This window comes from Protomyctophum parallelum (genome assembly GCF_964188405.1).
Source record: "Protomyctophum parallelum genome assembly, chromosome: 16".
Lineage (NCBI taxonomy): Eukaryota > Metazoa > Chordata > Actinopteri > Myctophiformes > Myctophidae > Protomyctophum > Protomyctophum parallelum.
In genome coordinates, this window is record NC_139711.1 from 19,111,723 (window position 1) to 19,138,928 (window position 27,206).

Sequence of the window (27,206 nt, forward strand, 5' to 3'; positions counted from 1 at the left end):
CAATTGAAAAATGGAAAAGAGAAATAAAAGTTCCAATCGCACTAAGATTTGGAGACCACCCTGTGTTAACTCTCCCCTAGGGTCCCGGACTCCTTGCTGTAATAAAAATGTAAATGGAATGGATGTATTGTAAACTAGACATCTTGATAAGCAATACCAGCTTTATTTATATCAAAGTATCTCCCAATCACGTTCGTCTTCAACCCCCCCCCCCCATACACAACGCAAGACAGTAATATAGCGTGTAGTACAGAAAATACAGCAGTGTATTAATTAATTAACAAAATTGATCAAATGTCTGTCTATTAGGGGTAACCAACTATACCGTAAGGCTCGCCTTACAACACGCTCGCCCTAATTATTTTTATTCTTTTCCGACGGCTGCCCAGTGGGGCGTTTCTTGTATTTGTTTTACATAAGTTTAAGGTTAGGCATAGTTTTACTGAGGTTAAGTTTAAGAATAGGCTCAGGTTAGGCATAGTTTTACTGAGGTTAAGTTTAGGAATAGGCTTAGGTTTTGGCACCTTTACGTTTCACAGAGGCTAAGGTTAGGAATAAGGTTAGGTTTACTGAGGTTACGTTTAGGAATACCAGGTAGAGACCGTTTTGATGCAAGCAATCTGGTATTCCTAATTTCCTATTAAGTTGTGTGTATACAAAACTGTTCATTAATAACCACCATTATTTTAAAGTGCAAATATAAATACAGAGTTCATTACATCTATATAGGTTGCTCAGTTACATTGTCAAACAAAACTTCCAGCTCCCCAAACAACAACCGAACTTATTTATAACACAAAATTACATTATTAGCTTTTAGCACTCACAAAGTGAACTTCCACTTCTATTCTAATGATATTCAGCTATACCGCTATATCTTTCTGTAGCACCTGATGACCCCTGTGCCCTTGTTGTTGACTTGTCTGTCCAGCATTAAAGGCTGAATGAGTGAGAACTTTCTTAAGTTAAATGAGGATAAGACAGAAGTTACTAGTGAGCAGAGAGAATCAATAGTAGACTCGGAAACCTGACTGTAGAAAGTAACACTACAGTAAAGAACCTAGGTGGGGTTATTGTCACCACCAGGCCGAAGGCATGGGGAGAGAGTATGTCCGCCCGTCCGCATATAGCTAATGTCCGGCACTGTTGCCGAACATGTCGAAAATCGGTACCCCCAATTTGAACAAAACCCCTTAAATCATGAACGTAGCATGCAATTTACATGACATTTTTCCACGCACTTTCCTACTAGGCAGGGGAATAATCCCACGTTGATCCAACGTTGATCCACACTTTTGTTTTCTCTCGACTTGATTTCTCAAATGCAGTTTTTGGCATGCCAAAGAAAACGACTGACAGACTACAACTTGTTCAAAATGCGGCAGCCAGAGTTTAAACTAAAACTAAGATGAGAGAACATATTACTCCAGTTTTAGCATCACTACATTGGCTCCCGGTTGTTTTTAGGATTGATTAAAAAATATATATATACTTGTTTTATTATACTTGTTTATAAAGCTCTCAATGGTCTTGCACCTTCCTACCTCTGACTGCCTGACTAGATATGTCCCGAACCTCCCCCTCAGGTCCTCCACTGCTGTCCTGCTCGATGTGCCTAAAATGGCATATAATAAACACAGTGAAGCTTTCTGCTTCTACAGGCCGACCGCATGGAATAAACTCCCACTACACCTTAGACAGGGAGCCTCCGTAGACATCTTTAAAGCACAACACAAGACCTATTAATTCACTCTTGCTTTTTGTTGAGTTTTATTTTATTTTATACATCTTTGTGTTATTATTCATGTACTCACTGTTTTGCCTGATTCGTTGCCCTTTCTTTTATTAATTTCTTTCTTTTAATAAATTTGTTTTATATTCTTTGATATTATGTTAATGCTATGTTGTGTCTTTGTTTTGCCTTTTTATTGACCTGTAAAACACATTGCGCTGCTTTTATGTCATGAAATGTGCTATATAAATAAAATGTATTATTATTAATAAAAACTCTTTCTTAAAAAGTAAATGTATAAAGCTGTACAATATGCATGGATTAAAATAGCCTTGGATCAAGACATGAATCTTGATGACAAGGCCAGGATTAAAACAAATACTGATATACCGCCACCCAGTGGCATAATGTGGATATGTGATTTAACATCATCTTGTGCTTCGAAATTCATTGGGGTACAGCGGCTGCGGCTGTAATCAACTTATTTTCTTCATGGTCCATGGTTAAACCATTTTTTGGATTGGTTTTAAGAAGAGGGATGTTGCTGTCTCTCGGAGACGGGCCTGTCTCCTCCTGCATGTCTTCTCCGTTCCTATTAGGAGAGCAACAGAACATGAACGCAAGTTGTGTTTCACCCGCAACACTGGTCAAATATTATGGTTTAATTCAATTACAGGTGAATGAGGTGATAACCGTCACTTTATATCTTCTTTTCTTTCTGTAGTTGCTATATCAAAATTGGAATGTCTCCTATATTTACTACCAATTGTCCCAAATGTTTTGCCGAAGATCATGGGTGATGGGTGAATGGCAGTTATGCCTGTTTTTGTAACACATTTCACTATCGCAATAATGAGTAAATGAGTAAAAAATTTAAGAATTATAGTGTGCAACTTATATAGCCTCAAACAGACAAATACATTGAGAACGTTTACATGCACAACATGGATGGTAATACGAATATGATGTCATATATATGTTAGACTTCTGATTGCCATATAAAGATGCATTGAACAGTATATCCTGAAATCAAATGAAATACTTAAAGAAGTGGATGAATCATTGCCTATTCACAGGTCAGGTCATATAACAAAACAATGAAAAGAGTTACAATGAACCATTTAACAAACCAACTCACCTCAGGAAGATGAAGAGTCCAAACATTATGAGGAATGACACTATGTCCACTGAAATCCATATCATCCTGTATTTTGCAGGTGCCTGAATCATAGCAGAGATACAGTCAAAGCATGTCACCGTTGTCACCGTTGTCACCCCCCCCCCCCCCCCCAACCCTAACCCTAAATACAAATACAAAATAAAACAATAAAACGTTATCAGTACCCAAACTTTATATTTGCCCTATCTGAGTTGAGTGCTAAAAAGGACAAAGGTGGCGATGAGCTTGTACTGATTGGGAAAATGCATGTACTATTTGCTACAGCTTCAAAACAATTACTAGCATTAAGCATCTTTCTCAATGAATAGACATCTTCATTAGAAGATTAAATAGAATTCAATTTAATGCTAAAGACGTTCAATTTATACATCACAGTATGAACGCATTGCTCAGTGGAAATAACTGAAAAATGTGACATCACATTTATATTTGAAAATCAGTTGATGTCTGGCCACTCAGTGCTCACAGTGCACACATACAAGTATAGTGTCCCTCACCAGAGTCCAGTGAGGATGGCTCATATCTTTTAGGAGGTGGCAGGAGTTGGTGGTCACAGAGCTGGCGCCTGAGCACCACAACAGAGAGAAGAGCCAGGGCTCATTCACCACCCAAAGGTTCACGGTCACATTCCTGCGTCGAAGACCCCTGGGGGGGAACATAAATGTACATGTGTTAGTGCATGCACTTGGAACAACCCATAATGCAGCATATATTTACGTTCAGATGAAACCCTGTGCATGTCACTGCAGGTGGAAATGCTTTCTCTTGCTCTTTCTCTCCCCCGACACGGTCGAGGCAGATGGCCACCCACCCTAGAGTCAGGTACTGATTGACGTTTCTTCCTGAGGGGGAGTTTTTTTGTTACCACTGTCGCAAAATTGCTTGCTCAGGGTGGGATCTATCATCTCTGTTGGTCCTTTTCTCTACATGTAAAGTGTCTTGAGACAACTTGTTGTGATTTCTGAACTGAACTGAACTGAACTGAACTGAACTGAACTGAACTGAACTGAACTGAACTGAACTGAACTGAACTGAACTGAACTGAACTTAACTTAACTTAACTTAACTTTGTGGAATTGTGTGGAATTGAAATTGCAGACCAGACAGTCTATACAAACAATCCAGGGGACATTCATGCAGCGGTACAATGAATCATGTTAATATCTTCATCTCTAAGTAATTGCAGGATGACAGTCGTCATTCACACCTCATTAAATTGTTTGTTACAACACATTCTTTAAGGTGCCCCCACGGGTGAGAACATTGTTTGAGTCTCAGGATGCCACAAACGCCCTTAACACCATGCTATTCCGACGCATCACCATTCCAACTCGCCGCATTACTAACCCTGTACCTAAGCACGTGTGGAAGCCGCGTAGTCGGAATGGCGGTGTGCCACTCTGTCCGCGCCGTTGCGCCTGTCCCGTGATGCAACCATGTTATTCCAGATGCTTTACCTGATTTGTTCGGCACTCAAATTGCTGTATTTCAGATTCAGGTGGTTTCCGCCACTTTCGTTCATTTGGGACACTTGGTCATAGACCTGAATGAACTCCGGAGCAGCCTCCCTGACATACTCTCTGTCAGCGTTGGGAAGCCAGAGAACCTGTCCAAAAACAAAAAGACATTACCTTGTGTAATGTATGATGCAACGCAGCTTGTAGAGCTGATATTTTCAAATGATTTTGCTAACATGAAACTTTTAGTTTGAACTTAAAGTACATTTTGACCCCAATACTTTTGCACTTTTACAAGTAAATTCTGAATACCAGACTTGTACTTGGAACAGAGTACTTCTACATTGCAGTATTAATACTTTTACTTACATTTGGATACTTTCTCCACCACTGACAGTATGTAAATTAGTGCTGCTCTCACCAGTTGTGGAGGAATGCCAGACTCCAGGATGGCTCTTACTACATCGGCAGTATCGTTGTTGTCATGGCGGTAGCCATAGAGGTCAAAAAGCACTTTGACGTTGTGCTGCTTGGCCAGCTCAAGGAGCAGAAGTAACGATGGAATAGTCTGATTCTTGGACATCTCTTTCTCCTCCGCAGAGAGCTCTGAGGCTGAGCGGAATGGATCTCTCTGGAGGGCACAGGTTTAGGATTAAATTATGGTGGTGGTTTGGTCATAATTAATACAAACAATTTGAAATGACATACGATGATATTCTGAGAAATAATAAATATGAAGACAAATAAATAACATGCAGTGGTCAGTGCTTGCAACTCTTTTGCACGCAATTATCTATTGGAAAAAGTGCTTTTTGTTGTCGTTTTGGCCAATTCATTGTTCAATTTGTCCAAGTTATTACCGGTATGCCAATTCCAAATTCCCAGTGTAGTCTAGTCGCTGATTGCCACTGTTACCTCCTACAGTCCTATAGGGAGAGCACAGACCACTGTTACCTCCTACAGTCCTATAGACCGATTCCGTAGCGGGTCTCATGGTCGCAGCCTACGTATTTCCTGTAGGCGGACTCGACATAGCTGCGGGAGTAAAACCCTCACCAGGCGCACCTCTTCCACTACAGTGAACGGCAGAGTGACTGATGTTAGTTTGCCTCAAACTTTACTCCTTTACCTGCTTTTTTACTAACACTAACATTACAAAGATGCCCAGAACATCGAGATGAACCTGTGTAGTTTATGGCTGCTCCAACAGTAGTGGCAACATAAAAAATAAAAAATAAACGGAATGTCAAAATATCCACCGTGGTGGCTGAGACCAGAGCCATTGAGTAATGGTTGAGACAAAGCAGTGAAGGGTCCTGAAAGATACATAATTTCAGTCTTACCCAATACCCAATCTTTCTGTTTTATGAACACAAGGCTGCTGTATTTTATACCTCATACTAAGCATTTAAAGTATGAGGTATAAAGTACAGCAGCCTTGTGTTAATAAAACAGAAATATTTGGTATTGGGTAAGACTTGCGTTATGTATCTTTCACTGCTTTGTCTCAACCATTACTCAATGGCTCTGGTCTCCGCCACCGCGGTGGATATTAGACATTCCTTTTTTTTTTTTTTTTATGTTGCCACTACTGTTGGAGCAGCCATAAACTACACAGGTTCATCTCGATGTTCTGGGCATCTTTGTAATGTTAGTGTTAGTAAAAAAGCAGGTAAAGGAGTAAAGTTTGAGGCAAACTAACATCAGTCACTCTGCCGTTCACTGTAGTGGAAGAGGTGCGCCTGGTGAGGGTTTTACCCCCGCAGCTACGTCGAGTCCGCCTACAGGAAATACGTAGGCTGCGACCATGAGACCCGCTACGGAATCGGTCTATAGGGAGAGCACAGACTGTTACCTCCTACAGTCCTATAGGGAGAGCACAGACCACTGTTACCTCCTACAGTCCTATAGGGAGAGCACAGACAACCATACAGTATGTCTCCTCCGATATGCTGCATGACATGAAGGCATGAAAGCCTGAAAGCCAGGATTCTCACCAGGAGGACGTGATGCATGCGAAGCAACATGCTGCTACTCCTCCTACTTACACAAACCACTAAGCAGGCCAATCTCGCTACTGCAACCTCGCCCTCCTTGGCTGGCTTCCCTCTTTAGATTGGCCTTCTCCATCCTCCCTTAGCACTTTATAGAAGGTTCCCCAGTACCGTGCTTATTCCCTCAAATGTCTGTTATTTTCAGGATCTTATATGTCTTTTTAACTCTATGCCTGACCTTTTATTCCCCTTTATGTTCGTGAATCTATGCATACTCTGTGTATTGTGTCTGATATGTTATGACCTGTGTTGTGTCTGATATGTTATGACCTAACTGTAAAGTACCCGTTTTCTGTCCTGCCTGTGCAGCACTTTGAACTGCAACTCTGTATGAAAGGTGCTATATAAATAAAGTTTATTATTATTATTATTATTATTCCCTCCCCCATACACCACACCAATAGCGTTTGTATGAACCCCCGGGCAAGCTGGAGGCATCACAACCCCAATAGTCTCTGCAGTATTGGGCAGGATATTGTTGGTGTTGTTATTAGTTACACAGTCCTCACCTTTGTGAACCAGTCCCCGGCATTGAGGCTTTTTAACTCTTCCCAGGTGAGGTCAGTGCTGTGGTTGAAGTGCTGCTCTGGAAATGTCTTCTTTACATCCGTTGTTCTTCGTAGGAATTCAGAGCCGTGGTCATGCATCAGGAAAGGAACTCTGTCTTTGCTAGAAACGCCAAATGAAATATCTTTTGTAATTACTTGTACAAAAAGCCAAAGAGCTTAGCCACTTCATTCTGGGCATGTCATAATAGAAGAATATTCGACGAAAATAGGCAAACATTCAGTGAAAACAGCAACACACAGCACAAGCTCACAGTGTGTCACAACGCGATGTAAGCTTGTAGATCTGCCCAGGTCTGATGCATAAATTACGTCAGACTTCAGTCCTCTATCCATATTGAAAGTTATTTTAACGAAAACTAACAAAATAACGAAAACAGATTAAAAAAAAACTATAATAAAAAAACAGAAATGATAACAAATGGAAACTGTATTTGTGTTTTCAAATCTAACTAAATCTAAGTTTTTGTTTTTCTCGTTAACAATAACTGAATATATATATTATTTTTAAATGGTATCCTTTGTTGAGTTTTAATTACACAATAGGCCTACTTACTCAGACCTTTTTGAATCCTGCACCTGACAAATAACTAACTAAAACTAACACTAAAACCAAATTAAAACTAAACTAAAACTAAGCGCACAAAAAAAAAAACGAATCAAATCTAGAAAACCCACTCTAAAAACGATTTAAAACAAACTGAATTAGATTTTTTTAAATGTCAAAACTAACTAAAACTAAACTATAATGAAGGATCCCAAACCATTATATCCTTGGGTCTACCTGATCTGCACGTCAGTCTCGAAGGCCGTCACGTTGCACGCCACACTTCTCCTGAATGACATCATGGTGTTCTCCGGGGCCAGCTGAGCACAGTGACGAGGACAGATGGGTTAGACCAGTGGTCCGGGGACCCCTAGGGGTCCTTGAGGGAGTTCCCTCAAAGACCTCCCCAGCTAAATGATAGTTACAGTAGGCCTACAGTAGGAACCAAATGGGCCCTTATGGGTCTGTAACTCAGAGAGTGTACAAATGGACCCTAACGGGACCATTTGGTTCCATTTGTACACTCTCAGAGTTAAATTAACATTGATTTTACGATATAAATTGGGGTCTCAATTAAATCATTAAATGGGGGTCCGTAGACTAATGCATGTCAAACTGGGGGTCCTCGAAATAAAAATGGTTGAGAATCACTGCTAGAGCTGTGGAAATCTTCTCTTATGGGGGTCCCTGGCATATATTTTCTAATGGGGGTCTGCGGGCTGTTAAGTGTCAATTTGGGGGTTCTTGACATGAAAATGTTTGGGAACCACTGGGTTAGAAACCAGTGGTGGAAATAAATACTAAGTACCAATATTGCAGTGTAAAAGTACTGTGTTACAATTAAAAGTCTAGAATAAAAAATTACTAAGTACAAAGGTATTGGCTTCAAAATGTACTTAAAGTACCGAAAGTATATTTGTGCAGAATGTCCCATTTCACATGTTCTCAAAATGTGTAAAATGTCAAAAAATCTTTTGAAAAAACAGCACATGTAAATAGGGCTGAAGTGGTTCATGTATGTTTTGTAATAATGTAAAAAAAAAAGTACAATATTTGGATCCGAGATGTGGTGGAGTAGAAGTAAAAGTATTGGAAATTGGAAATACTCAAGTAAAGTACAAATACCTCAAAGTTGTATACTTACAGTAAGCACAGTATTTAAGTAAATGTCCTTAGTTACTTTACACCACTGAGAATCACTCATGCGTAAAACACAACACACACACATCCTAAAGGCATGTGAGCATGCACACAACTCCATACATGTGTGACAGATGGCACATGGGACCCTACTCACATGGCTGGACATCATTTTGTTCACACCTGAGCCAGGGATGGCAAATTATCAGTGCGTGTTAAATTGGTCTACTTACTCAAAATAATTATGCTTTTTTTTCTCCTGTAGACCCTTTTTTCTTTTTTGTCGGATGCCAAACCAACCAAACAAACAAACAAACAATCTTATCACTGCTCATCTACAACCTTCATTTCTAAAGATTCAAGATTTTCTACCAATGACTGCATAATACAGTAAATGCACACATAAGTCCTTGGAGGAACAGGACATTCACCATTGGTGCTCCTCTGTGGCCAATGAGGTCGGGCTTCTTAGGGAGCTGATCCCTTTTAATCAGACACGGCGAGTCGAAGAAGAGGGGACACAGGAAGAGCGCTATCGACAACACAGCAAACACCCCCAAGATGAGGACCTTGGAGCCTGTACGGAATGCAAATCAAAGCATCTTGTTTAGTTAGTAGAGCCACTCCTAAAATTATGTTGCTTCCGTCGACTAAATCTATCAAGAAAAATGTTCGCTGACTACCTTTTTTCACTGACGAAAACTAAATAAAAAATAAAAACAAAGCTACAATGACGAAAACTAAGACTAAATCATATTGGCAATTTCGGTCAACAGATAAAAAAATGTTAGGTAGGGACTAATGGAGAAGAGATCCAGTAGAACTAAAAGACAAGTCATTTTATGTTTGGTTGCGCTCCGGTATTGCACTCTGAAAATACGATCACAGACATTCTAGGGCTATTAACAAGTATTCACCAAAACCAACTTACAGTTATTTGTGAAAAGTAAATCGGAACCAAGTGTCAAATCTGCCATTACGATGCCATCAAGGACCGCCAAAACACATTTTAGTCGACTTAACTAAATCAACTATAGATTTGAGTTGACTAAAATCATACAATATTTAGTCGACTAAAACTATACTAACACATTCCGAATTACTCAAATATGACTAAAACTAACTGAAGTTTTACTCAAAAGACTACGACTAAACTGAATCAAAATTCAAATCAACACTAGTTAGTAAAGTCACTCCTAAAAGTGATGCCATGCAGAAACGCAGCATAGCAGAATTAGTCTTTTCAGGCAGTATAAGCTTGAATAAAACAATTCAACCCCACGTTAAACAAACCTGCTCTGCGGGCCTTGTGGAAGCTCTTGATCACGAGCCAGCTAAACAGGGTTAACGCTCCAACGCCACCCATCTGTAAGAAAGGTGCCGTTGCCTGCCAAGAAAAGACACATAAAACATTGATTTGATGCCCACAGACAGCTTAACACATCCAGTGCCAACTACCAAAACCAAGGCAAATATCATTCATACTTCAATATTCTCATTATACTTGTTTATACAAACATCACTTGAGCAGATATTAATTCCATACAAAATCTCAGCAACAGACAAGCATCTAAAGTATTCTGTAAATAAGACACGGAATCAAGGCAATCCTTCATACTATACAATATTCTCACCAACATCCGACATTTTCACACACAATCTCTGTCACGTTTTAGATTATTTTGGCCCTAACGCACCTGGAATGAGAGAAGAACAGTCTTCCATTCATTTCCCCACTGATGGCTTATTCCAACGACTCCGAGCATGACGAACAGGACACCCAAAAACAGGAGGATCTAGACGAAGCATTGTGTAAACATGAAATCTGGTAAGCGGGCCCACCATGCACTCTGAGTAACCTGAAGCCAAACCAGTGGGAATGAATGTTGATTAACCAAAACAAAATCTGAATTGCACAATATGAAAACAATACAGATACCTTGTGTAAGCAATGTAGGTCGATGGGTTCCTTCAAGGCAATTTGGAACAGTGCAAAGAACTGTAAGGAAAGACCATATAATATGTTAATATAATCTAAATCGGAATCGCTTTAATTTCCAAGTACTATTGCCAAGTACCATCAAAAAGGTAATTGTGACATTTTACAAGTTATATTACAACCCAAACACTGAGCACAGTGAGCAAATGGCTATTTTTATAAGGAATAACAAGGGTTTAATTAATATTAGATGTTATATCATGACGAGGTAACTATATACATAATTCTGCCTGATGAACGCCTATAAGCTCGAAAAGTTGCCCCATAAAAAACCCCCGCTTTAAACCAGTCGCTTAACCAACTTCACCCTGGTGCATTTACTCAAGTACTGTACATAAGTACAATCTTGAGGTATGTTTTACTTCCAATATTTTGATTAATATTACAAAACATACATTCTTGCTTGATATCGTTTTATAGAGAGACAATACAATCAGGACTGATACACCAAATGAAAGTAGACACAAATAGACACGGATTATTAACAATTTTAAATTATAACAATTGCTTCAGAATTGAGTATGACAGACTGTGTTGTATCATTTGTAAGTGACAGTACAGTACAGTACAGTACAGTACAGTACAGTACAGTACAGTACAGTACAGTACAGTACAGTACAGTACAGTACAGGAACCCCCCCCCCAGGGACCCCCACACGGTAACTCTGTCATTTCTCGACCTGAAAAACATACCAGGGTGCAAACACCTTAAATACTACATCTGAATTTGCTGTCAAAATGTCCACTTCTCACCAGCAGCAGAATGCAGTAGCTGGTCACCACGGCAGAGGTGATGGTGACCACCATGAACCAGTTCACCCACTGTCTCCATAGAGTGAAGCACTTCCTGATGATAACAGAAAAAAAGAGTAGAGATTCACAAGCAAACAACAATGCATTCTGGGCTTTTGTGCTAGACACAAATTGTGTGTGTGTGTGTGTGTGTGTGTGTGTGTGTGTGTGTGTGTGTGTGTGTGTGTGTGTGTGTGTGTGTGTGTGTGTGTGTGTGTGTGTGTGTGTGTGTGCGTGCGTGCGTGCGTGTGTGCGTGCGTGCGTGCATGCGCAGTGGTGGAAAAATAACTTAAGTAAAAGTATCAATACTCCAATGTAGAAATACTCAAGTGAAGTCCAAAATTCAAAATGGACAAAAGTACTGGCATCAAGATGTAACTAAAGTAAAGGAGTAATAAGTGACATTTGACATTTGAGTAAAAGTAAAAGTATAAAAAATTAAATACCCCAGCGAAGTAAAAGTACCTAAAGATTTTACTTAAGTACAGTAGTTAAGTATATGTATTTAGTTACTTTCCACCACTGTGTGCGTGTGTGTGTGTGTGTGTGTGTGTGTGTGTGTGTGTGTGTGTGTGTGTGTGTGTGTGTGTGTGCGTCCGTGCGTGCATGCATGCATGTGTGTGTGGGTGCGTGATAATCATAGGGGTCCTCATTTTCGGGGGCTAGCTGTTCTTTTGATTACAGCTTAGAGGAAGCCTTTCTAACCAAAGTGCTAAACTATCAACAGCTGGAGCAGACTATCTCGCAGCTAGGCTACACATTTGGTAGCACGTGGGGCACGTGCACGCCACACGTTGGTTGTGAGGGGCTTTCAAATCATACACCATAAATGATGGCAAATATGTCACACAATAGAGGGTATGCACATGCATACACTGAGTGGCAAATCGAGAGGCAAAGTGAGCTTAACGTTGTTTAATGCAATCAGACTTTTCTGTTTGGATGTATGGACTGTCAAGGTCAGAAAGTTGTTTTTTGCCACTCAGTATAGTTTTTTTTTAAAGTTAGCGAAATGTGTAGCAAATCTGCAACAAAAAAATGCTTACCACTAGCTTTCTTCACAAATGTGTTCATAAAGGTGTCTACTATTATCTCTCAATTTGTACCAACTCGACTAACTCCCTTTATGTAGCATGTGACATGTCAAACTTTAGAGACGTACAAATATACACAGAAGAAAAATGTCCGACCTGGGATGTCACGCGCATATCCTCTATACACCACAATTGTGCTCTGCCATCTAGTCAATTTGTAAATGGCTGCTCATAAATGCATATTTAAAGTGTGTGCGAGTGAGTGTGGTGTACGTGTCATCATTTACCAGTTGACTTCCTCTCGGTCGTTGAAAGTAATCAAACAGATATACATCCAGCAGAGCGTAATGAGGGACACCACCGCAACAACTGACGACCAGCAGCATGTGCTCTGAAATGAAAAGGTCAGGGTTTCTGTGTGGTTAGTACGGTTTGTGTAAAAGCTTATTAAAATGGAGTCCCGGACCCGGACGGTTAGCTCAACCGTCTGGAAACCTAAGCTGCCAAGCCAGCCGGACGGCGTGCCGCGGGTTTGACTCCCGAGCCCGACGGCCTTTGCCGCGTGTCACTCCCCGTCTCTCTCCCCCTTTCCTGTCTGACTACTGTTCCCTATCAATAAAGGCATCAAAAGCCCCCCCAAAAAAATTTAGTCCCGGTGTCAGATTAAATATTTGATGATCCATTCCCTCCCAATTCCTCCCTGCTTGGCACTCAGCATCAATGGGTTGGATTGGGGGGGGTCGAATCAACTAATGATTTCCGAGCGCGGCAGACGCTGCGGCTCACCCAAGAGATGGGTCAAATGCGGAGAACAAATTTCACTGCGGTAACGTCTGTGACTAATCGATATATGATTTTGACTTTGTGTGCGTGTGTGTGCGCACATGCAATGCATGTGTCTAATATGACTGACTAATATAGTATACCTCTGGGAACTTCCATGGAGCAATTCCATTGCGGTTTAGTTTTGCTTTCTGATGCCATTATCAGTAGCTACAGTAAGTGCTTTCCAACTGGATGCTGAAGGATGCATTGAGCATATGAATGACATGACAAAAGAATCTATTGACATATTGACTCAGTGATAGGTTAGCAAGCATGATGCGGGCTTGACAAACATGTTGAGGCCACGCGCTGCGGTTGGCATTGATAAAACGAAAACGACGATTAAGGTTGGGACTGCGCTGCTACGTGCTTTCGGTTATGTTTAGGTGAGGCTATGAGGAGGCTTGTCATTCTCAGTAGTTTCCCAGCATGTGGAGTAGACCGATAAGATCGGCTTGATGAGTAACCTATTTGGAATTATCGGTTGATTTTCACTCAAATTCCCTGTTGAGGCATACAATCTGAAACACTTGCCAAGTTTGTGTCCATCTACTGGAACAGGGGAAAACTAAACTAAATGAAGGAGAGTTGGTAACCAAATGGACCCTTATAAATCTTGTGAAATTAAACCCAGTCCATTTGGTTTCAGTCTATGACCTGCAAGACACTCTGGATATGTAGGATTTAGGATTTACTATGTACCTCCATTCACAGTTCACCCCATCAAACGCCCACCCCTTTGTGAGTCTGTTCTAGATGAGTTCACTACAAGCCTGTTAGGGCCTGTATAGGGTTATAAATCGTTCTTGGCAGCAACATGTATTCCTAAACACCGCTTCACACTATCCCTTCTTCAGGTTATGTTGCTTGTCTTTGCCCAACAGGTTTGGACTACTAAAACATCTTTACTTGGTTTCTCCTCTGCACTATAGGGCAGTTTTCATTTCTGGGGGGAGAAAAACGTAGTTGAGCTGGGAAAAATGTTTTACATTACCACTGCATTTAGTCCGGTGGAATGTTAATTCCCAATTATAGGGGCTTTGTAAGGTTTCTAGGGCATGGAAAAGTGAAAACCCTGAAGCCGCCCCTATTCAGCATTAAAAGCCCTTCAGATCTATTGTCTGGGTTGTGAACCATCTGGAATAGGTTGCAGGACAAACACCAGATACAAGTGTTTATTCTACACAGAGCAGCAGCAGATAGAATAGAATGAACATTTCATCCCAGATATACATCCAGATATACTGTACATTCAGTAGTAAGTGACAACACATCAACAGATCATCTTTTTTCATACACAAGGAAAAATATATTTACTCTAAATAGCAATGACTATATCACAGCGTAACCTATTTAGAAACATTAAATATGTGATCAAGTGTTCATAAGAAATTAAAAATATAAAGACTTCAAGGTTAAATATTCCAGCGGTGAAGTCGAACATATTTAGACTTTCCATTCCATTATAATATAGTGAGCTGATAAAAGAGGAATAACCAAATTATTCTCTCTTGAATTATAAATTATGTAATTTACATATTCATCACTACATTATAGACAGAAACATATTAAGGACTTGAATAGTTGTGTGCAGGGTCAATTTAGTTTTTTTTATTGTTGCAACAATTAAGTACAAATTTGCTTAACCATACATAAAAATCAAATCAAAATGTTTTGTCACATTATCACACAGTTAAAAAGAGTGGGTGAACTTCTTTGTGAGGGCTATATCAACATTGCAGGGAAGAGAAAATAGAGGAGAAAATAGAGGAGAAACATATAATAACACAGTGTCATCATGTCACATGACTTGTACATGGTTAAAGGTTATGGATACAGAGAGCCGTTACCTGTTACCTATCCTTGTGGCACATACAGTAAGGCCTTCACAGAGTGCTTCCACTTTTCACGGTCAGCTGCTGCAATCCTCACTTCAGTTCAGACCATGATTTCCATCCTGCTTCTTGTCTTTCTTTCTCAACGGTACGCCTCCAGGTGGTCTTTGGTCTTCCTTTTTTTCGTTTCCCTTCTGATGCCTGCCATGTCAATGCCATGTTGCAGTCATTGTTGTGGTCCTGTCGTAGCATGTGTCCAATCATCTTCCATCTATGCAGCTTCACTCAGCTCTTTCTAGCAGCTCTTTAGTGCTGACGTGATCTTGCCAGTGTATACGGAGTATTCTTCGTATAGGCATCTGTTGTGAAACACGTCAACTGCCTTGTTGTCTCCTTTGTTCATTTTCCATGTTTCACATCCGTATAGTAGTACTGGCATCACTAGTGTCCTGTACAGTGCTAGCATCACTAGTGTCCTGTACAGTTTACAGTACTGGTTACAGTACTGGCATCACTAGTGTCCTGTACAGTACTGGCATCACTAGTGTCCTGTACAGTTTACAGTACTGGTTACAGTACTGGCATCACTAGTGTCCTGTACAGTTTACATCACTAGTGTCCTGTACAGTTTACAGTACTGGTTACAGTACTGGCATCACTAGTGTCCTGTACAGTTTACAGTACTGGTTACAGTACTGGCATCACTAGTGTCCTGTACAGTTTACAGTACTGGTTACAGTACTGGCATCACTAGTGTCCTGTACTAACTTCGCCTCACCAGGCTTTCCACCACCTCGGAGGAAAGCCTGGTCTCTGTTTCAAAAGTCCGTATGATCCGGGCTTGAGCGGATGATATGGTTACGTCATGTTGTAGTATTGTAGTCGCCAGACAGGAACAACAGGCGGCGACAACTTCCTTTTCCCTCTCAATAAAAGCTCTCGTAGCCTGTAGCTTTTATTGAGAGATTTGAGAGAGTTCCAATACTTTCACTTCTACTTCACTCCATTTTTGATCAAAATATTGTACTTTTACTCCACTAACTTTAGTTACTAGTTACTTTTAATTAGTAATTAATTAATTTTTATTAGAAAACATCCATTAACCACTCCAGCCCTATATACATTTTGGCCATTTGAAAATAGCCGATCTACAAGCTCACAATGCGTCCAATTTTGAACTTGTGAAATGGGACATTCTGCTTACTTGAGTACTTTAAGTACATATTTATGCCAATACTTTTGGACTTTTACTTTAGTACATTTTGAATACAGGACTTTTACTTGTAACGGAGTACATCTACATTGCAGTATTTGTACTTTTACTTAAGTAAAACATTTGAGTACTTTTTCCACCACTGATAAAATCACAGTCTTCCTCTCTAGGTCGTCCTACATCGTTGCCTCCCCCCACCCCCCCTCTCCATACATCTGGCTAGCTCGTCTGTACTTAGCGCATCTTTCTTCCATGCATGTTAATGTGGGACGCCCTCGTGACCGGTGCCCATGTGTTGGTTCCCACAGCAACAACTTGCTGGTCGGCCAGCTCTTGGTGCCTTTGGCAGTGTCCTGCTAGTCTCATTCTCCTGGCTGCTATTTTCTCGCTCACCCTTACTGTTCCCTCATACAGATTCCTGTTGGTAACATAACATGTATACTCTTTTAAGTACCGCACACAACATTCTGGTGTAGCAGCACCCGCCTAGAGACTTTCAGGCTACTCAGGCCTTCATCAGCAAAATGCCTGTGCTCTCTCGTCAACCTCCTAAAGTCCTCGACCGGCATCTTGGTCTTGTTGCCACTGAGAGCGAGGTTGTTCTCCTGGCACCAGTGTCAGTGATTTCATTGACCTCTTCCCTTGTAGGCTGTCTCGTTGTCGTTGGACGTAATATTGTGATCAACATTATTCATGATGACTTGTGGTGCAAAACACGTTTTGTATCATACTCTGTCTTTATTGCTCATATCTTCATGCAATATGAAATGGCCTTCTGTGATCTTCAAGCTCTCAAGAGAGCTTGTAGATCAGCTATTTTTGTCCAAAAGTGCCCTCTTTATTTGGGGTTTCAGCCCCTGCCCCTCTAACACTCTCTGCACGCCCCTGATGCATGGCAATAAATACATACCCTTCTCTTCTTCTCAGTCTCCGTTTCAGTCTCCGTTTTCTTCCTGTCACTCGGATGGCTCCAGCTGCAGCTATACAGACCCCTGTATAGACCCCCGCAGCAGTCCATGCGACAGCTGCTGTCCGTTGACATCGCCTCCTCTCTCCTCGTTCACTGTTAAGAAAGAGCAGGTCCTGCACAGTGGATCCTCAGTGTTAATTCAACTCTGATAGTGGACACAAAAAAAGCCTCCGTTTGTACACACTCAGAGCAGGATTTCCACAGTGTGTGTCTTGTGTAGCCTGGAGATACCTGAGAGGCTCAGGTTGCCGCCAGTGGATGAGGTGAAAATACCTATGTGAGAGTTGAGAAAGCACTGTCTCTGAATACTTTGTGCGAGGAAAGAGGTCCCTGCTCTCCTGTGCTCTGATGTTCAATTAGAGGTCATTCTATATGTCTCTCTCTCTCTCTCTCTCTCTCTCTCTCTCTCTCTCAAACATTTCATAGTCTCGAGACAGACTGTTGACAAAAGCTGTTTTTCCTTTGTTTTGCAGACGGGTACCCAGATTGAAGATTTATCAATATAGTAACAGTACCCTAAAAGACATCTGATTTTCTTATCTACATGTATGTTTCATTCTAGGCAGTTATACCCTGCCATTTGTGTGTATGGGGGGGGGGGGGGGATTTGTTTGTTTGAATATTTTTTGTCAAATAATAAAATTAATTTAAAAAAAGTGTATTAGCATGTTGAATTGTGTATGAACTGTGCTATACAAATAACCTTGTCTTGCCTTGCCTGAGCGGATACCGGAGAACTCGCCAGTTTACCAAGTCGCTGTGGCGAAAATGTCTTCATCGTTATGCTAACATGCTGTCTTCATTGCGAACGCAATGAGCCACTTACTATGACAGCAAGGGCTGAATGTCTGTGTGTCCCGCTGTTACACCACCCGCCCGCCACCAGAGGGCGCAGCTGTAGCACACACACACACACACACACACACACACACACACACAGGGCGCAGCTGTAGCACACACACACACACACACACACACACACACACACACACACACACACACACACACACACACACACAACCACACACACACGAGCTGCGTTCGCTTCCCGCGTTTGCGCGTCTTACTTGTCAGTATAGTATGTCAAACTCACAGATGTTATAGTTCATTTCCAAAGTGATCAAATTATTTTGTGCAATTAAATGGTCAGCTAGATGATGATAAAAAGGTGAGTATGTGAATACCAATGATAAGTAGGCCTACCATTTCAGGATATTGTTTTCTAATGAATTATATTGTTTCTTCAGTGTTAACTCTAAAAAACTATCCATTCTCTCATTTCAATGCAATTTAAATGAAGGTGAAGTAAAACTAAAATGCACTAAATTTGTTGGTTAAACTGGCGAGTTCTCCGGATTCCGCCTGAGCAGGGCAGTCCGTGCTCAATACAAGTCCATCTGTAGTCTCTGTGCTGGGGTGACGTTTAGCCACTGGCACACGTTACAATGGCTGTCACTGACCAAAGGGTCTTTGAGAGGAAAGTGTTGACAGGCCAGAGTGTTAAGTCACACCACTGGTGTAAAGTAACTACAAACATTTACTTAAGTACTGTATTTAAGTAAAAATGTTGAGGTCTTATTTTGTAGTTTACTTGAGTATTTTCAATTTTCAATACTTTTACTTCTAGACTACTCCACTGCATCTTGGATCCAAATATTGTACTTTTACTCCACTACATTTATTTGAAAACTTTAGTTACTAGTTACTTTGTAGATTTTGATTATTATTACATAACATACATTAACCACTTCAGCCCGATGCTTGTATATCTGCTATTTTCTAAAGATGAAAACTTGAACATTTTGCATAATGAGTACTTTCTACTTTTGGCACTTTAAGTACATTTTAATGCCAAACCTTTTGTACTTTTACTCAAGTACATTTTGGATTCCGGAATTTTACTTGTAACAGAGCATTTCTACATTGCAGTAATGCCGGCGAGTACTTTTTCTACAACACGACGAAAGCAAGAGGTTTTGTTTCCGTATTGTATGATTATTTATTAGAATCTAGTTATGGGACCTTGCCTGTCGATACTGTATGGAGGAATGACATACCAAATCTAGATCCAGATTGGAGCTGGGATACAGTGTGGTCTAATGTTGTCCTGTCTTCTAGGAATCCTGATCATCAACAAATTCATCTAAATTTTGTTCATTGGACATACTTAACCCCCCGCAGATTGTGTGCTTTGCGGATTTTAAATAATCACAACTGCACTTTCTGCACTTCGAACACCATAGGTACATTCTTTCATATGGTGTGGGAGTGTCCGAGTGTCCTCACATTTTGGAATCTGGTTGCTGCTAATCTTTCGATTATTCTACAAATTAAAATCACACCATCCCCATCTCTATTCTTATTAAATTATGTATCCCAGTTACCATTAAATAATACCCGTATTCGTGTCTTCTTTGCTGGCGTAACGGCCGCAAAGAAGATGGTTGCTTCGCACTGGAAACCACCTCATACATTGTCATTTCGCCAATGGGCTTTGACCTTTCTAGATATCATTTATTTAGAAATGTCTACAGCAAGATTGCATGGTGCAAAAGAGGAAAACATTGAGATTTGGTCTGGTATTGCAGATTTGGTTAAGGGCATGATTTAGTCATTATTATTATTATCATTATTTATTTTTTGTTCCCATTGCACAGTAGTAGGAGTACTGACATTGTGTGGCATCTTTGGTCTCGGGTGGAGGGGTGGGTGGGATTGTTTGTTTTTGTGTTCCTTGCTTTTGCTGTTATGTGTTGTTTTTATATGTGTTTTGTTTTCTTTAGTCATTCATGATGTTAAGTTGTTAACGTGTGATTTTTTGTCTTTAATAAAAAACATTTGATAAAAACAACACGACGAAAGCAAGGGCTTGCTACTCATTTTGTAATGCTCCAGGATGAATTGTATTCACGAACACAGCAGGCAGGAACATTAACATACAACGTTTCGACCAAGTTTTTCTACTTTTTTTTCCTACTTTTCCTACCACACCAACAGAGCCTTGTCATCACAGCAGGATGGTCACAGACAGTGACAGGCACGAGAAGCGAGTGGGGGTAATGGGGAGGGGTACCTCGTCGGGGGGTGTGGGTATGGGGCGTGTTGTCATTACACATACACAATAACATCTCTCAGTGGAACTACATTGATGCACAGGGTCCAATTTTGGTTCCATTTGTACACTCTCAGAGTTACAAAGGGACAGTTATCGTGTTACTATAGCTGCAGAAAGATAATGACAAATAATCTATTGACAGTGAAACGCAGTGATAGGCTAGCATGAAGGCTTGACAATGAGGCTGAGGCTTACAATTTTCCAGTAGCATAGTTTATATTACTCAATTTACAGGAACTACATTTATGTTGCAATGATGAACACACCAAGAAAGTACAATATACTAGTGTCTCATTGAATATCTTCAATGAGACACTCTAACGTCTTGAAGAAGAAAGCAAAAGCAAGCGGTTGAGTAATTCCATGTCATAATGTAACAGTTGCACAGTTCTGGAAGATACAGACTGTAGAAATGAATACTCACGTTGTACAGTATATCCTATAGGACTCTTGTTTTATTTTGTTCCCCCCCAGCAGCAAACAACAACAGTGTGGACGTTTGGGCCCAAGGGCCTTCACACTCTACACTCCAACGTCTAACATATTTTGTTAGAGTGTAAACACCCTCATTAAAGACTGATGTTGAAACTGCAACTCCTTGTTTAACTTGTGGCCTTCAGCCAACATTATATTTCGACACACCTAAGCCTAAGGATAAGTGAGTTTGTTTAAGACTCAACCAAGCCTGCAGGTATACAAAGTTATCTTCAAAGCCATGAGTAGTTGTAGTTGTTTGATTAGATTGAGAAAGTAACTTATATGTCAAATAGTTTTGTCTAGCATTACTGAATGTGTTCTATTGTCATGATTTATGACCTTTATCCGATTGACTTTTTGAGTGATTGGTGAATCACAAATCTACATATATAGGCATATTTATATCCGCGTTACGATGACCCTTAACTATCAGAGACTGATGTCTGTGCACAATGATATGAGATGCATGTTCTAGGCTATTCCTATCCATTCTGTTCTTGCCCTTGTTTCATTTTCATTTATTCTGTCCAATACTGTATATTTCTCTAGTTAGATGGAGAGACTCTTAAGGGACCACTCGGGTGGTTAACCGAGATCATAACATCATCATCATCTACCCTGTAGGCCTACAGCAATTTGGACAATCTTGTTAAACAAAGTTTAATTTGATTTGATCTGTACAAGTGTATGTCTGTCTGAGTGTGCGTGTGATGGTGTGTGTAATAATCTATGGGGATTCTGAAAATAATTACATTAAGATTAGGTGACTATAGCGACTAGTGACCAAAATCAGTGCATTTTTGAACAGGACTTAACATGTCATGTAGTCTGTAGGAGTGGAAGAACGTGGATATTACTGATTGACGCTTGGCTCACTGCAGGAGTTTAGTTGCCAGCAGGACATTTTAAATCCAAGAACACATTGACTCATCATTACTGTATTACATGTCATTACAAACATTAAGCCTGAATCTGTGTGAAAATGTCCCCATCTCTTGGAAATGGTTTTTGCACAGATACAGTAGCTTCACTAAAAATCTCCCATGTAAGCTTAAGGATGTAACTTATAGGATTCAACGTAGGGCTAGAAACCTATTTCCTTTTAACCTTGCACTGATTTTGTACTTGTTTTGCCTTTTTTTCTTTTCTTGAATGTTTTTATGTGAAGCGCTTTGGGTACTTAAAAAGGCGCTATATAAATTTGAGCTATTGTAAATATTATTATTTGGAAAGGCTTTGCGGCTTTGCGGTGGACAACAAAAAAAACAGTGGGTATAAGTGACCAGTGACCACAATATAATTTTCTGCACCCGTAAAACCCATAAATCTGTAGTCCAAGGCCATACCACAGTCAAAAACAGATCAATGAAACAGTATTCCAATGAAGCCCTCACAACACCACTTGATAAAACGGACTGGTCCAACATTTTAAATAGCACCTCTGTCGAAGAAAACTGGACTCGGTTGAACCTGTGTTCCACGTCAAAGATCATTGAGAGACTAATCTACGAACAGATCAGCAATTACCTAGACAAACACAATCTACTGTTCGACTTCCAATCTGGTTTCAGAACATCCCATTCCACAATTTCCACTGACACAGCTGTACCTGAACGACTACATCAAACGTGAGGTAGACTCGGGCAAATACTGCGGCAGGGTCATGCTGGACCTTCAAAAAGCGTTTGATACCGTAAATCATTCAATACTACTAGACAAACTGGAGGTGATAGGTTTCGGTAAGTTGGATGAAATCCTATACCTGGAGGAAAGAGAACAAATAGTAGACTGTGGGGTTCCCCAAGGAAGCATACTCGAGCCATTACTATTCTTACGATGTTTTGCTTACTGATAACAAATCTTTTGCTTACTGATAACAAACTCTCATTGCATCTTGGTAAAACAGAATCCATTCTTTTTGGGTCTAAACACTCCCTTAGTAGAGTAAATTATTTCAATGTCAGAATTGACGACATTGTAATCGCTAGCAAAGTAGAGATTACATATCTGGGCTGTATCCTGGACAACAAGCTGACAGGTGAAGGCATGGCAACAAGGGCGATCAAAAAAGTAAATCAAAGGACAAGATTCTTGGGGAGAATCTCCTCCTTTGTTAACAAGAGGGCTCTCGGCCCAGGCCGTAGCGTAACGGTCTGGGCACCGGACTGGTAATCCAGTCGCAGTGTGCCGCGGGTTCGACTCCCGGACCCGACACGGCCTTTACTGCATGTCATCCCCCCATCTCTCTCCCGTTTCCTGTCAGCCTACTGTCTGTCCCTTCAAAAATCAATAAAAAAGGCGTAAGCCGCAAAAAAAATATCTTAAAAAAAAAAAAAAAAACAAGAGGGCTCTCAGGACATTAGCTGGAGCTCTTATTCAGCCCATATTTGACTACGCCTGTACCTCCTGGTTCTCTAACATCTCAATGTCACAAAAAACTAAGCTTCAAACCTCCCAGAACAAACTAATCCGAATCCTTCTAGTCCTAGACCCACCTTTATGCAACTCATTTTGATGGCATAGGATGGCTCCGGGTAGAAGACAGAGTCAAGCAGTTGAAAATGGGGCTGTCATTCAAAATTGTAAATTCAGCCCTGCCCTCTGTGCCCTCAGTCCCCATTACCTCACAAAGGTGAGCAATTCTCACAGCCACAACAGAGGGAGTATAAATAATGATCTGGTGCCACCCACATATAGAACAAATTCACTTTCCACAGCACTGCCACTCAGGTGTGGAATGCCCTGTGCCCCCCCCCCCCCCCCCCCCAGTACACAGACTAAGATGTACTGTACATGGACTAATTATAACAGTAAGTAACAATGATATTCAGGGGTGCCAGGATATTTATGACAGCTTTAGTTGCTGCTAGTTACTTTGAAGATATAGAGTTATTAATACAAATTATAAATCAACTGATAAAGTAGACCTAAAATATTTGTATAGGTTATAGGCTATTCATTAAATTGAGTTCCAACTACAGCTTCAACATTAAAGTCATGAACAACATAATGATATTAATATCAATAATATATTCTGAAATGCATAATTAATACTTTACCATAAGTATATTTTGATTTTCACATTGACTTAATAAGACTTCTCAAGCCAAATTGACTTCCAGGAAAACACAAGTATAAGTCTAAATCTTCCACCACTGCACAACAGAAAGAAATGCAGACATTCTGCATTCTGAATCATTGGCAAATGTAGCCGTTTGACTTAAGGCACAATGACATGTAGAAACAGGCGGTTATAATAGCCATTTTACTCCCAAAATCCATATTTTGGTCAAAATGTTTCCTACATTATGAATGTCCAAGGCTGCAAGCAGATAGGCTTGCAAATATTTCACAAATGAATATTTTGTTGCTGCCTAGAGGAAGTTCGTTGCAAAGTGGTCTGTATACAATGTTTGACAGCCATGTCCAAAGCTTTAAGAAATTATCATTGTTCCTTTGAATGAATGTGTATCTTTTACTTTGACCCAGGATTTGTGTGTTATCCATTCCTTGTAGCCTATGTCTTACTGCATCACGTGCTGTTTACATTTATTCTGACTAAATAAAGTAGTCAATCAATCAATCAATCAATCAATCAATCAATCAAAGGTGTTCTTTCATTTTATGACAGCATTGTGATCCTATGCAGCACTGCTCTGAGTGCTCTCATCCATGATGACTTTTCCCTCAATGGCAAAAATAATAAAAAACAACAATCATATTTTTTCCCCTGAATGGAAAGCAACATGCATGCTTTTTTATTTTAAATTAAATTACAGTGCAACAGTCAGATTATCTTCAGTTGAATTGCTTTGCTCCCCCCCCCCCCACCCCCCTCTGTCTGTCTGTCTGGTGACTCTCCATCTGACAATATGTTAATATAATGCCTGGTAGAAACGGCTTATCAATTTACCTGAAAACGCCGCGTCGCTTTGGTGGTCTTCAGCTGCAGCTCTATCCAACCACAGATATGTCTTCTCTTCGCCTTGAGTCTGATCTGGTGTGTAAGTGGAATGGGTCCGGAACGGTCTTTTGCCTTCACTCTCTATTCATTCCACTCTTAGTAGCCTAAGTAATTAAGTAAAGTAAGTAAAACCGTGCATGGCATGTGAATGGCTCTAATGAATGGGTGTGTGCGTTCGCGAGGTGCATGCAGTCCACGGGGGAGGGGCGGAGGCAAAAATCTGCTTTAGCAAGAAAGGGGAAGTGATTTAATCAAACGGATTAAATTGCTGAAATGTTGCGATTGAATCTTGATCGATTGCTTGCTTGATTGAACACTTTGTTAACAAGTCAACAAGATCAAGATTGCTATAACAGCCTATATACTTAAACTAAACACACAGGACAGGACAATTCTGTTGTTCTGACTTTCTTTTATTCAATTGAACTGTCACATCTTTGTCAGCAGTGTGCAACGAACTGTGCCAGTCTGTGTAATAATCCACTGTTTGGATTGGAACTAAATAGCTTAAAAAGCCCCATGGGCCTGAATTCCGTTGTGTCCAGTGGTCCACAAATCATCTGACCTTATGACATACAAATAGCCCCTAGGGAGAAGTTAGAACGGGGTAAAATGAGCCACTTTTCAACTAACAACATCTATCAAAAATCACACCTGTGTGAACTGAGCGGTGCAACTATACATGTATTGGTATAGTTAACTGTATACTGTACTGTACTGTACTGTACTGTACTGTACTGTACTGTACTGTACTGTACTGTACTGTACTGTACTGTACTGTACTGTACTGTACTGTACTGTACTGTACTGTACTGTATTGTAGTGTACAAGGTTCAAGGTCAAGGTTAGCTTTATTGTCCCTTGCGGGAAATTTGTTTGCAGCCAGATAGTAGAAAAGAATACACACAACAAACATTCAATACAAGACAAGATCTAAGAACAGGGCACTATAGAGACAGAGAATTCATGACATTCAATAGTAGCAAAGTCAGCAAAAGTGCATTAGTGGGCAGTATGTGCAAAGAGGCAAGAATACTCTGCTCTGTACTGTACTTTGATTATTATTATTTTTTTAATCTTCGAGAAATTACAGTTACCGTGTGAGGGGGTCCTCGGAACATCCAGACCCTGCGTAATGGAGCGGAGGCGCCGCTCAAAAATGTGTTTCTAATAATGATATGAAACCGTTCTCATTAAGAAATGGGTCATTTGGGGTAGCACTAGTAGGGAGGGATAGCCTATACTGAACTAGAAAAAGTGCTCTTCTGGGCACAGGTCTCCACCATAGGAGTGTGTGTGATGTTTGTTATAAACATGTTTTCGTGTGTGTGTGTGAGTGATATTTCTTCCTCGGCCTAGTGGGAATGTGCGTGCAACATTTAATGGAAATCACACGACATGTGTTCATGATTTGCTGCATTTTGTTTGAAACTGAGCACTCTTGGAAGCCAATATTAGCCAATCAGGATGGAGTCTGAAAAATCTGAAAGAGCCGTTTCGTTGAATGGCTCTAGAGAGACTGTGTTCCAATTTGCGTGATGTTTGGACAAAATCTGTAGGTGTACTGTCCAAAATCTTTTTTGCACAAAGCGGCCTCCTGGTGGCGCTATAAGAGGCCAATGTGAAAACCTTGGGACAGAGATTCAGTTGTGGCATTCAGGGAGTGTGTGTGCAGAGTATGTCTGCGATCAAGCCAACGGTGCCAGAGATTAGCTGTCCACAGACGGACGGACGGACGGACAGACAGACGGACACATGGACACACGGACACACGGACAGAAACACATACACACACACACACACACACACACACACACACACACACACACACACACACACACACACACACACACACACACACACACACACACACACACACACACGGACGTACGGACAGAGTGCAAAACATACTCTTTCCCCATGCCTTCGGCCTGATGGAGACAATAACATGACATGCAAATATGGCTTATAGTTATGAAGTTTGTTGAATCAGTTAAATCAGATTTATAAGCCATCATCTCAGTGGTGGAAATGGTACTTAATGGATAAAATTACTAATTAAGGTAATTAATAATGCTAATAAGAAAGGACTGTATAATACTTCGATATCAGAGCAAGAAACTCCTGAAAAGTACAAATAAATACTCAGTACCAAAAACCTAGGCAGAGAGCCGGTAACAAAAATTGTTATAAACCTTTATATTATTAAGTTAAGAATTAGCTTTAACAGGAATATTTTAGTGAGAATGATCAATAATACTTTAAGTAAAATACTTTTAGAAAAATACCTTTAAATACCAAAAGAA

At 40.4% G+C, this 27,206-nt stretch overlaps 1 protein-coding gene across 1 annotated transcript; it reads right to left on the reverse strand.

Annotated features, from left to right (window-relative positions):
• Positions 1–1,431: 1,431 nt before the first annotated feature.
• Positions 1,432–24,992, reverse strand: gdpd2 (glycerophosphodiester phosphodiesterase domain containing 2). The gene is made up of 15 exons (XM_083786478.1): positions 24,850–24,992; positions 17,285–17,457; positions 12,789–12,892; positions 11,429–11,522; positions 10,616–10,675; positions 10,374–10,472; positions 9,970–10,063; positions 9,108–9,253; positions 7,774–7,856; positions 6,933–7,092; positions 4,791–5,000; positions 4,370–4,518; positions 3,410–3,557; positions 2,871–2,953; positions 1,432–2,324 (listed from the first exon to the last, which is right to left on the reverse strand). Exons 2-15 carry the CDS (start codon positions 17,414–17,416, stop codon positions 2,180–2,182), a joined length of 1,707 nt encoding a protein of 568 aa, XP_083642604.1. The 5' UTR covers positions 17,417–17,457; positions 24,850–24,992; the 3' UTR covers positions 1,432–2,179.
• Positions 24,993–27,206: the final 2,214 nt, after the last annotated feature.